Raw genomic sequence first — 13,499 nt, 5'->3', positions numbered from 1 at the left:
GTTTAAATATAAATAATTGGATTTCAGCGAAGCCCTTCAATATGTATTGATCAACGGGAGCTTCCTTCAGGATCTCTGAAATAATTTTTTTTAACCAGTGAAAGCAGAAATGGAATCAACCTCTACAAAAATCATGCATCTCATCTTTCTTTCTGACTAAAGGTATTCTATGGACTTTTTTTTTATGCCCTTTTATTTTGTTACTCTTTTAGTTTCTTCAGGATAACCTAATTGAGGCAGGCAGGTGTATCTTGCACCAAATTTGCTCTGACTCAGTGTAGATCATGTTGAACAAGTCATTTAAATACACCCTTCAGACTATAAATGTCTCTTATTCTTACTACGGATGTACAGAGTTTCACTGGTGAAAACAGTCAGCCTTCATCCAAGCTTGAAGTTCATGTGGAGGAAAATAGATGAAGCTGAGGGAATCATCAGCTGAGGACATAAGTTACTGGATGCAACAAATCAGATCATCATGGTCAAAGAAGAACAAGAGAAGCACATTAAAGGGTACACTCTAGTCTAGGTTTCTGTTTCAGTAAAACATCTGTAGCACGAGGCATGCAGGACTGCAGGCTGTAGCCAGAGCATTAATATATGAAATTAATTTGACCCCCGAGTTTGGTATTGCAGATCTCTTTTATTTAAATAAAAAAAAAAAAGGTCCAAAATGTGCTCTGATAACAGAAGACTTCTAACAGACCACTTAATTAACATCTGGCTCCCTACCCTACAACTTTGGTTTTGAATATGGGCATCTTCTTGGCTGTAACAGTCATCTGACGTGTAGCAGCAAGCACCACTTACAGTGTCACGTCTATAAGCACTTAAAAATCTGAGTAATGTAAATTACTTATTTTTTTAATGGATCAATAATCTAAATATTGAGCAGTTGAGAAATAACACGTTTTTAAATGATTGAAATAAGAAAAATGGTCATTGATTCTCCAGCAATTCAGTTTTCCAGAGGAGAGTCACAGAACCTTTGTATGCAGCTCTTGGGGCTTTCTAGTCATTATATCAATTGAATATAAAACTGTTGCATTGCAAGTAAATTTTTGTTTTGCTGTCCTTGGCTTGATATCCCTTCGAGTAAGTGGTTACTGGTTGAAAAAAACCTGGGGGCGGTCTTGTGAGTTAGCTCATGCTGGTTAATGTTCATGTGAAGGTGGGTGAAGCACATGCCCTGGAAGATGAATGTTACTTGGAATTGCTTGGGTACCTGGAGAGCTGGATTGCTCTGCTCTTTGGTTTCTGTGTGTTGCTACCCTGCATGTACAGGTACCCAGTGAAAGATAAACTGCTGCTGTGTGATGCTCTTTCCTAACCCTTGCCTATTCTTTTTGAGCTGCTGCTCGTCAGTACACATTAAGAGCTTTGCAGTAGGTGATGTTGAACCTAAAGCTTGCTAGCAACAGCTGTTTTGTGAATTTTATTAACAAATGTAAGTGTAAGGAAAATCACTTTTGGCAAAATCAGGCTTTGCCTTTTTTGTTTGTTTTTTTGTTTAAACAACCAAAAATCCAGGAGCAATTCCATCTTTCTCAACAACTCTGAAATTACCTAGGATGCTCTATTAGCATTTCCCAGCTCCCTTCTTTTAGAAGTATTTAACCTGATTTCCTAAGGTCCTGTAACCACATCATCAGTTCAATTGCTGCGTCACCCCTGCAACCAAGCTGATTCCAAGGATCGAGACTGAGAAGGTGCTGATCATTTCAACTTGTACATCACAAAACCATCCTTCTCTTTTGCCCTGTTCCTGACGGCTAGAGTCTTGTGAATGTATGAGCTGCCGAGCAATGAGGGATGCCATCCTTTGCTGATGTGGGTTATATTTACTGAAGAGGTGGTGAGATCTTTCAGAAGTTTGGAAAAGTCTGAATTCTTGATTAGCTGTCACTAGATGGCTCAAAGGTGAAAGTGGCAGCATCTTAAGGGAAGTAAGCAGTTCTTGAGCGTTCTGGAAAAATACTATTTAAAAACTCAGGCTTGTGGTCAGAGACCTCTCAGCAGCAGTGGTAGAGCTTAGCTGCCCTTTTTGCCTTCTGAGATCACTTAAAAAAAATAATATATATAATTAAAATATGGCCTGCCAGCAAACATTTGAATTCAGAAAGCGCAGCAGCAGAATTCCATCATGCTCAGCTTCTGCAGTGACATTGAACTAGATGAGAATTGCTTCAGAGTGTTTAATTTGTTATGGTATATATACATGTTCTTTCCCATTATCTCATATATATTTCAATTAAGCCTGAACACAGAAGAAAAAGTAAAATAGTGAGCTGTTGCTGCTGGTTAAGGCATGAGGCTTTTAACTGTGGAAATGTCATTTCCAAGTTGAGATTGTTCTAAGTGAGTTTTCTGGTCAGGGTGGAAACTGTAGAGCTACAAAAAAAATTGCTAAATGAATATTTTAATGCTCATGTTTGAGGAGCAAAACAAGAACCAAACACCGCTGTGCATCACTGGTTAGCAGTAGAGTATGCTCCGTGGACTCCCAGGGATGCCGAGGGCAGGAGCCAGTGGTGGGATGCTGAATGAGCTTATGGGCTCTTGCAGAGTTTGGGAAGTGTTTGATTCCCCTCAATGCCCACTCTGTTTTCCTTACCTTCATCTGCCTCTTAGGACTAATTCATTTTCTGAGCTTCCCAGAGCACCCTGCCACCTCGCCCTGGACCTGCTGGCATGCCTGGGATGCTGCCCATCACAGGCAGTTTCAGCTCATCAAACTCTACCAGGTGAGGCTGCTGCCAGGGTACCTGGGAGTTGTATTTTTTTCTCATTTAGCTTCGTTTTTGGGCTCTCTGCTTCCTCAGCTTCGTTTTTGGGCTCTCTGCTTCCTCAGCAGATGGCATTTTTATCATGTTTTCGGAAAGTCCATATGGCCTTACAAGAGAGAGTATCTCTTTAATTGTAAAACATGACCACCTGTTCTGATTTTAATGAATGCAGTGAGCATTTGTCTTCATATATCTACTTAAAAATAGCTGCCTCAATTGAATCAAAAAAAATACCTCAATTGGGCACCAACACTTCGGCTGCTGAAATAATCAATTAATAATTAAGTGGCTAATTTTAGAACCCACTGGCCTTGCTCATTCCCTTGGACTCATTGTGATCAGAGCAGACAGTGATTGATTGCCCTGCTGACGCCAAGAGGCACACGCGGTGTTGCGGCCAGATGCCGGCAGGCTTCGAGCTGTTTGTTGCGATATTTAGAAGGTGAATGCAACTTCGTGTCTCTGCTCTTCAAACGGACTTGTCTTTCCTGCTATGGCTCTTTTCTCTCCACATTGCTCCAGCTGCTCACGCGCAGCCATCCACAGGTACCCCTTTCCCAGCCACCCTCTGAAGGATAAAATCTGGTGCTCAAAAGTTATCCTACTGATGGGCCAGCTGGAGAGGAGGTTGAAACTGTAAGCAAAAATAGACTTGAAAGGCTTATCCACTAACTGGCTCCTAACAGAAAGCCCTCCTAGAATCATTCTGCTCATTAAAATAACAATTGCCAGTTAACTGTTTCATAGTTCCTGCAGCAGGTCTGCTGGCCAGATGAGAAAATGAGGAGTTTTTTGGCTCCAGCTTTCAGAGAGGTGGAAGGGACCAGGATACCCAAATCTTGTTAAAGGAGTGTTAATGCTTAATTCAAAGTCCCTTTGAAAATTAACCCCTTTATTGAATAAGCCCGTTGCAATATCATCTTGTTCTAAAGCTAATTAAAATACCTACATGGTAGGAACACACTGAGATTTTGGTTGATAAGTGTTGGCTGCTCGCAGGATTAATATTTCAGAGGTGGAAGAAGCAGGAGTGTTAGAGTGCTTGGGGGTACAGCACTTTCGAGCATTTCAGTGCTAGCAGTAATGGGTACAATAGCTGCTGGGTTTCAACATGTTGGGGTAATTTGACAGTTTGGTGTAAGTAGTGGAGAAAACTTGGTGTGGCTGCTTGGAGTGTCTGCTTTTACACGGCAAGGAGGGAGAGAGCCAGAAACCTCTTACTGGAGAAGTCTCTGATCCCATCTTCTGTACAGAGCAAGATGCTGGAAGCAGTTAGAGGGGAAGGCAACTTGCCTGCTTGCCTTGTTTTACTGAAGGTGTTTCTGACACAGCCCCCTGGTCCTGTCACAGCCACCAATTAGCCTGTTAATACAGGGGAGAAGCTACCCTTGCCAGTCTGATGGCAGTTGCTGTAGCCTGAGCGATGTAAATCCGGTTATCTCTCAAACCACATGGGATTTTGAGACGGCTGAGTGTTTGTACAGCTGAAAGCCCTGCTTTAAAATGCTGTGCAAATACAAAAATAACGGTAGCTATTGGCATTTAAATTCATTTCTGTGTAATCTTTGTGATAAACTTCCATTGGTAGGGTGTTATTTCAGTGGGAGGAGGGTCAGAGCAGTGTTCAGCTGACGTCTGGGTATCACAAGTTGCTTGGTGAGAAAGGTGTCCAGCTCAGTTTCCTTGCATGTGTGTGGCCTTCCATCCCGCGCTTCCAGAATAGCAGGGGATAATTAAATGAAGTTCAACATTAAAGGCCGAAAGTTGGGAAGGGAGAAGCTTATTAACCTTGTTGAGCTGGAAGGAGTGCTGGGGGGGGTTGGGGCTTGGGGCTTGCGTCTCATGGGGTTTTCTATTCTTATTTTTCTGTTTTTTTGGGAATTGACATTTAGTTGTGCAGAAGATAAAATGTGTCCCTAATTCTGTTGCGATCCCCTTCATGTGGTTGTGGCACTGCAGCACATCTGTGAATTAAACTTTAAGAAGAACTGGAATTTAGTGTGTTCTCTCACTAGCAGAAATCTATTTCTCTCTTGATTGGTAATAAAGTCAAAGGAAAAAAGCAAAAAACCCCAAAAGTATGGAGGTTATCCATTTAGAGTAAGCATGGGATTTAATCCCTATTTTCCATGATCCAATTTAAGTAGCAGACAGACTGAGTTTTTAGCCTCGAGTTCTCCAACAGTTTTCCAAGAGGTAACAGCTTGAAGAAGGAGAAGGGGGTGCAGGGAATTAGAAATGGCAATTGGAGTGGCCAGGCAGGGAGCCAAGAAGGCAGGCAGGAGAGGCAAGAGTCCTTTTAGCTGCTGGCCTTCACATGGGCCAAATGTGGTTTGCGGGAGGACGCGTGTATGTGCATGCACCTTTTTCCCTCGCTGTCTCTTTGAAAGGCTGCTTGGACCCTTCTGGATGAATTCTGGGGGCTGTTTTAAGAAGCCTGCTTAAACATTCCTTTGCTATGGCGCAGACTGTTTTTATCCTAGATGAGGCTTTAAGTGAGATGTGGAAGCTGCAGGCAGGACTTTTATTGTGAGCTGACTATTAGAGATCTCGTGCATCCTTCTCAACTGATTGAATTTTGCCCCTTTTCTTTCTCGTCTCCAGATCACTGTGTTCACTACTATGATCTTCGCAACACTAAGCAGCCAATCATGGTGTTCAAAGGTCATCGCAAGGCAGTCTCCTATGCAAAATTTGTGAGTGGGGAAGAAATAGTCTCTGCGTAAGTATTGCCTTTTATGTAGGCTAAAAACTTTGTAGCCCTTGCTTTCTGGCGCTCTTCAGGGCCGTTGCGCAAGTTCACCTGTGTGGGTGGGTGTGCTTGCTAGCTGCTGTGCTTTTGGGAAGCAGATAGTTGCTTTTTTCTAAGACAGAAATTCATTTCTGGTGTCACTTGGATCTGCTCTGTCCTGTGGAGCTAAAATGCTTAAGAGGAATACAAAGACAACTAGAGGCTGCTCCTGACCACAAGCCCCGACTTTGGGAAGCTGCAGGTGTGTGCTGTATGTGCTGAGGATGCTCCTGACCAGGAACTGTAGAGAAGGCTGCTGGCAGAGCCCTGAGGATAGTAATGTGCAGTAAAACACAGCTGATGAGTGACAGAAGTGATCAAATGGTATTGCTATGTCTGAAGAGGAGGTTTAGCCACAGCTTGAAAGCAACTCTAGTAGGACTGACTGATCTGTTCTTTGGCAATTTGTTAATCTGCTCTGTGAAGGCCCTTTTGAGGATCATACTTGAGTTAAAAAGTAGACAAGGAGAAGTTGTGTTTCGTGGTCCTAATGGTGTGCAGCTTTTCAGCAAGGGTAGACCATAAGGTCTGCTGTGGAGGCCCTGAAGAATAATATTGTACAGCGTCTGTTCAGTTATGTGGCCAGATGTGTCTGCCCTAAAGCCAGATGTGGCTGCCTCAGTTCTAGGTGGGTTTTCAATCATGTGGGAATGAGTGTGTCTGTCAGATCACATAGTGAAAGGTTTGAATGACTGGCTACAAGCTTCTTCAATAAACCAGAGGTGAGCCCCTCTTACATGGTGGGGAAAATGCAAGCAACCTTGGGGGGCTGCAGGGGGAATCTCTGATCTCTGTGTTACGCACACTTGTGCGTAACAGCCAAGGGCAACAGGGATGGATCACAGGGGTAGATCTAGTCCCAGAAAGTTTGCCTGCTGCCTTGTACCAAGCCAGTGATTATCCAGCTTGGCTCTGTCCCATGGTTTCACACAGTTTGCTCTAGAAGTCTGGAGCCAAAGCAGAGCATTTTAAGGTGTATTCAGGCTGCTGCTGAGTTACTCTGAGCTGAGCTGTGTGATGGAAGATTCCCTGGTGGCTTCTGGTACTGTTTATATTTAATCAGCTCCTCTGTTCTTATTTCCATCAACATTGTAAGTCTATAAGGGTGAAAATTCATACCTAGAACACAGTGAAAATTAAATGTAATGCTTTGAACAAGATCTGGGTAAGAAGGAAGTGTTTAATAAAAGCAGGAGGGGGCTGGGAATGTTTTACAGCCATGACCAAGTGAGGCATCATCTATGGGATGTTTCAGGACAGAATGGCACTGTCCTGCTTGAGCCAACCATCTGAGAAAGCTTATCCCACAGTCCTGGGAGGAATATCGATAGAGCTGTCAGACTTGGACAGGCGACAACAGGGTGAGGGGACTAGCTGGAGGGTTCACCTATCTTTTTCTACATGAACAGAAAGAAATGTCAGAGAGAACGGATTATTTTTCATGTCTTTTGCAAATTGAGGAGAGGAGACAGCAGTAGTGATTCCCAAAAATCAAGCACTGATTTATGTTAAGAAAAAAAAATATATATATATTCAGATTCTCTAGATTTCTAGCTGAAGCTGTTTTATCGATTGCATTGATTTACTTTGCCTTGTAGAGTTAGGTTTTGACCTCAAGAGTGTTCAGAAATGCCTGGTATTTAGCACAACACATTGATAGCAGTGCTGATTTACAGAGAGACGTATTTAACAGAGCGGCCCATCCATAATATTTTTTTGGAAAGGCTATGAAACCAGAAGAGCAGTGTAACACCAGCAGGATCAATAGCCTTTTCCTCTCCTTGCGGTCCAGTGGCGGATAACTTTCTTCTTTTATGGCATGCTTATCTTAAGCAGTGCAAACATGGCTAGAGCTTGATGGAAACTTGTTACCAGTAAAAGCATTCCATTTGTAATAGACTTTAAGTGTTTTTATTTTAATGAAGATATCTAGAATGTATGCTATTAAAATATAGAGGTTAAGTGCCTATATAGATGAGGTCTTCTTGATGGGTTAGCTAATAGCAGAAGCTGTCACAGGAATCTGACAGCTTGTAGACCAGGGATTAGTCTTCTGCGGCTTTACCCTGCCTTCAGAAAAGTTTAGTTTCCAGGCAACTCTCAAGCTTTTAAAAGCAACGTTTTAAAAATACAGCTGCCATAATAGCACAGAAGGCACCTCCCTGTACTTGTGGGCCAAAAAAGCAGTAGTATATACCTTTTTGCTCTTTCTATGACCTATGCTGCTACAGTGATAGTAATGACAAGAGAAGGAAAGGGAGAGTGAGCAGCAGTGTAGGGCAGAGATGGATGTGGAACAAGCATCAGGCAAAGAAGCTGAATACTCTGGTTTAGGCCCCCCTGGCCAAGACCTGGGATGAGGAATGCACTCCTGCTTATGTCACAGTATTACAAAGTTCATACCTGCATTCTGATCTGACCTCATACTATTATTACAAATGACTAACAAATCTTGCTGCAGCTCCTTTGTCATTCCAGCTGTCATTGAGGACTGAGATAAGGTTTTTGCAGTATAGCACGAGGTGCATCTCTCCTCTTTTGTGCTGTATTTTTAGGTAAATGTGACATTGGTGCAGGGCTAATGCCGTATGTCGTTAGTAATATTTGATGGATATTGGGTGGGGCTTTTTTCCCTTCAACTCTAAATATTCAGAAAGTAGCAAGGTTGGGTGACATGACCTGCATGAGGGGAGCGTTGCCTGCCTCCCGTCCCTCACACCCAGGAAGCTGGCAGGTCCTGCTCCCAATCTCTTTCAAATTTAAGATCAGAACAGCACTACCCCTTTCCTCAAGGGTGGCTTCACAGGGCTCCGGTCCCAACACATCACCGTTTGTTCCCCTGCTGTGGAGCATATCGCCATATGTCACTAAGTGCCAGAATATCAGAGCGTGGCGACTGCTAAAGAATAACGCCTGTGAAGTAAGAGAAGCTTGTGTCCCCTCAGGTTTGGGGGAAGAAATTAATCCTATATCTTCTGGAAACCTGGGATCTTCCTGTTTCAGTTGAGCTCTGCCAGGCAGAGGAGACTACTTCCACCTCCTTTCTTTTGTCAAAGGGAAAATGTTTGCTCACAGTAAATAGAAAAACATTTTGAAGACAGGTATGTTTGCATGTGGGGGAACAATGGAAAACATCAGTTTTGATTTAATCCCAACAGAGTTTGTATATTTTTAAAAGGAATATTTAGCTTTGCTGCCAAGGTGAAAAAAATGGAAGTTTGAGATCTGTATCCATGCAGCCTCAATTACACATGAGAAAACCACATCAATTTAATGCTAATAGCAACTGTGAGTCCCCATAGGTTTCTATATGCTGCTGCTTGGTTTTGGGCAGGAGGACGAGAACATGCTTTCAGGGCAGCTGGAGAGGGAGGAGACTGCTTCCTACCCAAGTCCTGTAAAGGCATGAATGAGATTTGCACTGGCACAAAGAAGGGAACAGATTTTGTCCATGCTGTAGAGGTTTAAAAAAAAAAAAATTATTCAGTGTGTCGAGGATCTGGAGGAGGCAGCGATGGCCCAAAGGCTGTATAGTTTGGTGGAGGACTCTGCAATTGATAGGAGAAAGGGAGAGTAATACCTTGGGGAAGTTTTTTTGTGGATATGTAATGCGTTTTGACAGGCTTCTGAAATAACATGATACCTTTCCGAGCTCAAGCTGAGTTGCTTATGATTGAAAGTGGGATAAACCTCCTGGAGTGCACTGAGACTTCCTACATTTACATTGCAAGTAGGGTGTTACGGAGCAAGGTTGCAAACGAGGAGTTCCTGTCATATGGCAGCAGGGTAACTTTAGGTATTGTTTTCAGGTCAACAGACAGTCAGCTGAAGCTGTGGAATGTAGGGAAGCCTCACTGCTTGCGCTCCTTCAAGGGTCACATCAACGAGAAGAATTTTGTAGGGCTTGCATCCAACGGAGACTACATTGCCTGTGGTAAGTAGAGCAGCCATCCTGACAAATGCTAATGGGACTCCTCGGAGCTGGTGACTCCAGCTGCAAAGCACACAAGCCGTTGTGCTACGTAGCTGCATGGGCTTTTTAATAGAGGATTATTCTGAACTTCCACCCTCCTTCCCTTCCCAGGGAATGGCGTAAGGAGCCCTGACCTAAAGGGGTCTGTAGTTGATTTCCTCCTTGTTTCCGATGAGTTCTTTGTATATGATGATTCAGACTTGCTGTCACCAAAAATCAGCTACTAATGTAGCTGTTGTTGATATGACTTACGTCTTTGGAGTTTATCAACTGACACATCCTCCCACATCTTTCTAAGGAAGGGCAGTAGCCTGGACCACATGAGGGTCCTGTACTTGTCACTTAGTACAGCATTCTGCGTGGCAAGCAATAACGCCCTCATTGTGAACAGCTTTGGATGAAAAGACTGAATCATCCTGAAGCAGTTACCCCTTTGGCTGGTTTTGTCCTTTCACTGCTTCAGTTGGACTATTAAACCTCTGTAAATCCACAGGTCTTGGTGGGGAAGCAGTGACAGGCTGATAGCTGTGGGATGAGCAGGACAGCTGTGCCAGCACTGAAGGGAGGACCTTAGGTTGTGTATTCTCTGATCTCTGTACAGCTTGCAAGGCAGAAATTGGGATGGATTTCTAAATAAAGCCTGCATAGTGTGTAGTCTCTCTTACTTAAACCTCCACAGACCAAACTGTCATACTTGATTACAGCAAGCAAAACTGTGACAGTGCTACCTGCCTTAGAGCTGTAATGCTGAGCAGGCTGGGTGTAGTGGTGTTTCATGTGGTGGCATAGATGCTCTGCTCAAAATGCTCTGCCCTAAGGAAGTTACAGGGGACGGTTGGGATCCTGTATGTTTTGCAAGTGCGCTGCATACTGCAGTAGTCTTGTAATAAAACCTGGTCCTGTTATTAAGCATTGTGAAAGTTTGGTGTGGAGCACTGCCAGTTGCCAGGGCACCACAAGCATGATGATAACTACAAGGAGGAAATGTCTGGTCTCGTCTTAAACAATGAAAGCGCTAAGAAGCCTTATTTCTGTTCCTGCTACCAGAACCTAATCTTGTATATTTATTTTTTTTTATTTCTAGGAAGTGAAAATAATTCCCTTTACCTATACTATAAGGGCCTCTCAAAGACACTGCTGACATTCAAGTTTGATACAGTCAAAAGTGTCCTGGACAAGGACCGGAAAGAAGATGACACAAATGAGTTTGTGAGTGCTGTATGCTGGAGGGCACTACCAGATGGGGTAAGCTTTCTGCTCAGGCACCCAGCTGGGTGCGAAAGGAATGCCTCCTGCTTTCTCACGAAATAGCATTGCTGAGGGTTTGACTGCACTTGGTATTTTCCCATTTATGGGTATTGCAGATCGGCATGAGAATGTGAAGATCTGCAGGATAACTGAAATGCTGGGGGAGAAGGGACTGCTGTGCTCTTAACTCTTCCACCTGGGTGTTTGAATTTCTCTGCTTGACATCTGAAATCCCAAAAGCAGCATTGTATTTCTGGCACTATTTTTTTGTGGGTACACTAGTGGGGGGGGTTGTTGCTTTAATGAAGGCACCTGCAGATACTCACTGTGGAGCCTTATCTCAATGTTACTGTGTCTATATGGGCTTGCTCATTGAAATAGAGCCCTGTGTTTAGATGAGTAGATATGTAAAGGAGGCAAGCACAGGCTGCAGTCATCTCAGTGACTGTTCCAGTGACACTTAATTCGTATACGTAGCATGTGTGTTAATGCTGCAGGCAGACCTGATGCAGCTTTTGTGAGAGTGGCCTTTTGGCACAGGGCTGCTTTGGAGAACAAAACACTACTTTTACATTCAGAGTGCTCTTGAAAACCTTGCATAAAAAAACTTGAGCAAGTAACTCTCTTGTATGTACAAGGGTTTGCAGATCAGATACTTAATGGGCTTGTTGGGAGGGGGAGGAAAGGAGCTCATCCTAAATGCAGTCTTCCAAGTAGCTAAAGTAGAACGTTGCCTAATTGATGTCCTGAGATGTCTCATTCACAAAGACAGTGTTTTGGAAGGGTAACGTCTACCAATCTGTTTCCGTATGAAGAAACTGCCCCCACAGCCATGATTCAGTTGTCACTGGCATAAACTCACTTCAGATAGACGCTTCTGTATCAAAACAAAAATAAACCTAAGTGTCTGGAACTGCACTTTGGATTTAAAAGTAAAAAACGGGCTGTTGTGGTTTGAACAGTGGCCATGAGACTCAGTGAGGTCGGATCACCCAACTTCTTTTGGGCTGGGGATTTAGGAGGATTTGGTATACACAGATGTCACGTCTCAGATGAAGAGTGGCTGTTGGAAGTTGTGTAATTTTTCTTTCTGCTGGATAAAAACATGCTGTAGGAGCCTGTGTGTCCAGAAACACCCTTACCTGAATTGTCTTCGCTGCAATGTTTCTGTGTCGGGTTGTCCTGCCCACTAACCTCCTAGGCAGCTTTTCTACAGGCAACAGACTAACAGTGATGTCTCACCCTGGTGTTGTTTCTGTTGCCGTCCACTCCTTATCAGTCTTTTCTCTGATTAATGTGCTTTATTCTGATAGACCTTCTGCTTAAGCGACTGAGAAACTTGAGCAGTCACTAAGGGCTGTCAAGCAATTCTTCATAACCACTATGAAAAATATTGTACAAAGATGTAATAGTTAAATCAGGCCCATCAAGATTGCACCAAATAACATTCAGGCTTCACTCCATTAAGCAGCATTCAGAATCCATTGCTATTCTGATCTTTTTTTTTTTTTTTTTCCATCGTTGCTCTGCTTTTCCCTGGGCTTCTTCTAAATTAGCCTGTTTCTCCCATGGCAGCACAGTACCTGGCTCTTTTTTGTAAAGAAAGCAGCAAAAAGCTGCCTGTGATCTGAGAGCCACTGGCTGAGTGTTTTTCTTCCGTGTTTTACCTCTGCCTGTGGTGCATGCCATCCTGCTTTACATACCAAGCAAGCCTCACTTGCTTTTGCCAAGAGGCCTTAATGCTTCCTTGCACCATATCTCCAGTCCCCTCGAGACAAGAAGCACTCTTCATCGATGCAGCCGCACATTTCTCTTCCCTCTTGTACCAGCGCAGCGGTCTTCTCCAACCTAATTGAGGCTTTGCTCATGTTCTTAAGAAATTAAATTACTGCACAGCCAAAGGTCACTTATGTCCACAAAGTCTTGCTCGAACGATGAAACTCTTCTGTTCTCCATTTTGATAACATTTCTTAAATTTGGCATAAGACTTTTTCAAATGAGCTTCATATATACAGGCTTCCAAAAGCTGATGTGTTTTTTAATGATGCTCAGATGAGCTAGAGAAGGCCTGTGCCTTGCAGTGCTGTCAGCATCTGTGGGAATTGGGGAACCCACAGCCTATTTCTGGCTTAATTGCAGACTTTGATTCTGGGTGAGTCACTCTGCCTTAGTTTCCTAATTATAAGACTTACCACACCTACCTTTCACCACTGGTGGTGATCACGCCTGCTCTGCTGAAGGGCGTGTGTATTGAAGCAGCTCCAGCCTAGCAGCCGTGCAGAGCCCAGCGTGGGCTGGGAAACCTGCCCCAGAGCTGCAGGGAGCACGAGTAAGCTTTATACCGCTGTGGCCATGCTGTTCTCCGTGACTTGCTGGGCTGGTTCAAAGCCATCTTGCTTGTCTCCATGCCATGGTCACTGTGCAGAAGCTTCAGTTTGCTACCTGGAGTGTTTCTGAGGGGGGAGATGCAGGCACTGTGTGCTCAGCCTTTCCCCAGGGCTCCCCAGTGGGCAGACTCTCCTTGGTTTCCCTGTAGTGTTGCTCTCAAGGATTGTTCTTTAATTAACCTTTCAAGATGAGATGAGTAAGTTTCAGATCTGTCAGTTATCTTGGGAAGCATGAGTACATGTACTCCTTCACTTCATGCACTTAAGTGCAAAATCTTGGATCCTAATTAAAACTTAACTAAAACTTTCAGATG

The 13,499-nt window shown here is 43.6% G+C and overlaps 1 protein-coding gene across 4 annotated transcripts in view; it reads left to right on the top strand.

Annotated features, from left to right (window-relative positions):
- COP1 (COP1 E3 ubiquitin ligase) overlaps positions 1 to 13,499 on the top strand; it is a 130,706-nt gene that overhangs the window by 86,090 nt on the left and 31,117 nt on the right. For all 4 annotated transcript variants that reach the window (XM_049807615.1, XM_049807614.1, XM_049807613.1 and 1 more), the window contains 3 exons: positions 5,391 to 5,508; positions 9,387 to 9,511; positions 10,635 to 10,795. In XM_049807615.1, coding sequence (XP_049663572.1) covers positions 5,391 to 5,508; positions 9,387 to 9,511; positions 10,635 to 10,795 — 404 coding nt within the window. The remainder of the gene's footprint in view (positions 1 to 5,390; positions 5,509 to 9,386; positions 9,512 to 10,634; positions 10,796 to 13,499) is intronic.

The sequence above is a fragment of the Accipiter gentilis genome, chromosome 8 (genome assembly GCF_929443795.1).
Source record: "Accipiter gentilis chromosome 8, bAccGen1.1, whole genome shotgun sequence".
Taxonomy (NCBI): domain Eukaryota; kingdom Metazoa; phylum Chordata; class Aves; order Accipitriformes; family Accipitridae; genus Astur; species Astur gentilis.
This window is presented reverse-complemented; position numbering and strand designations above follow the sequence as displayed.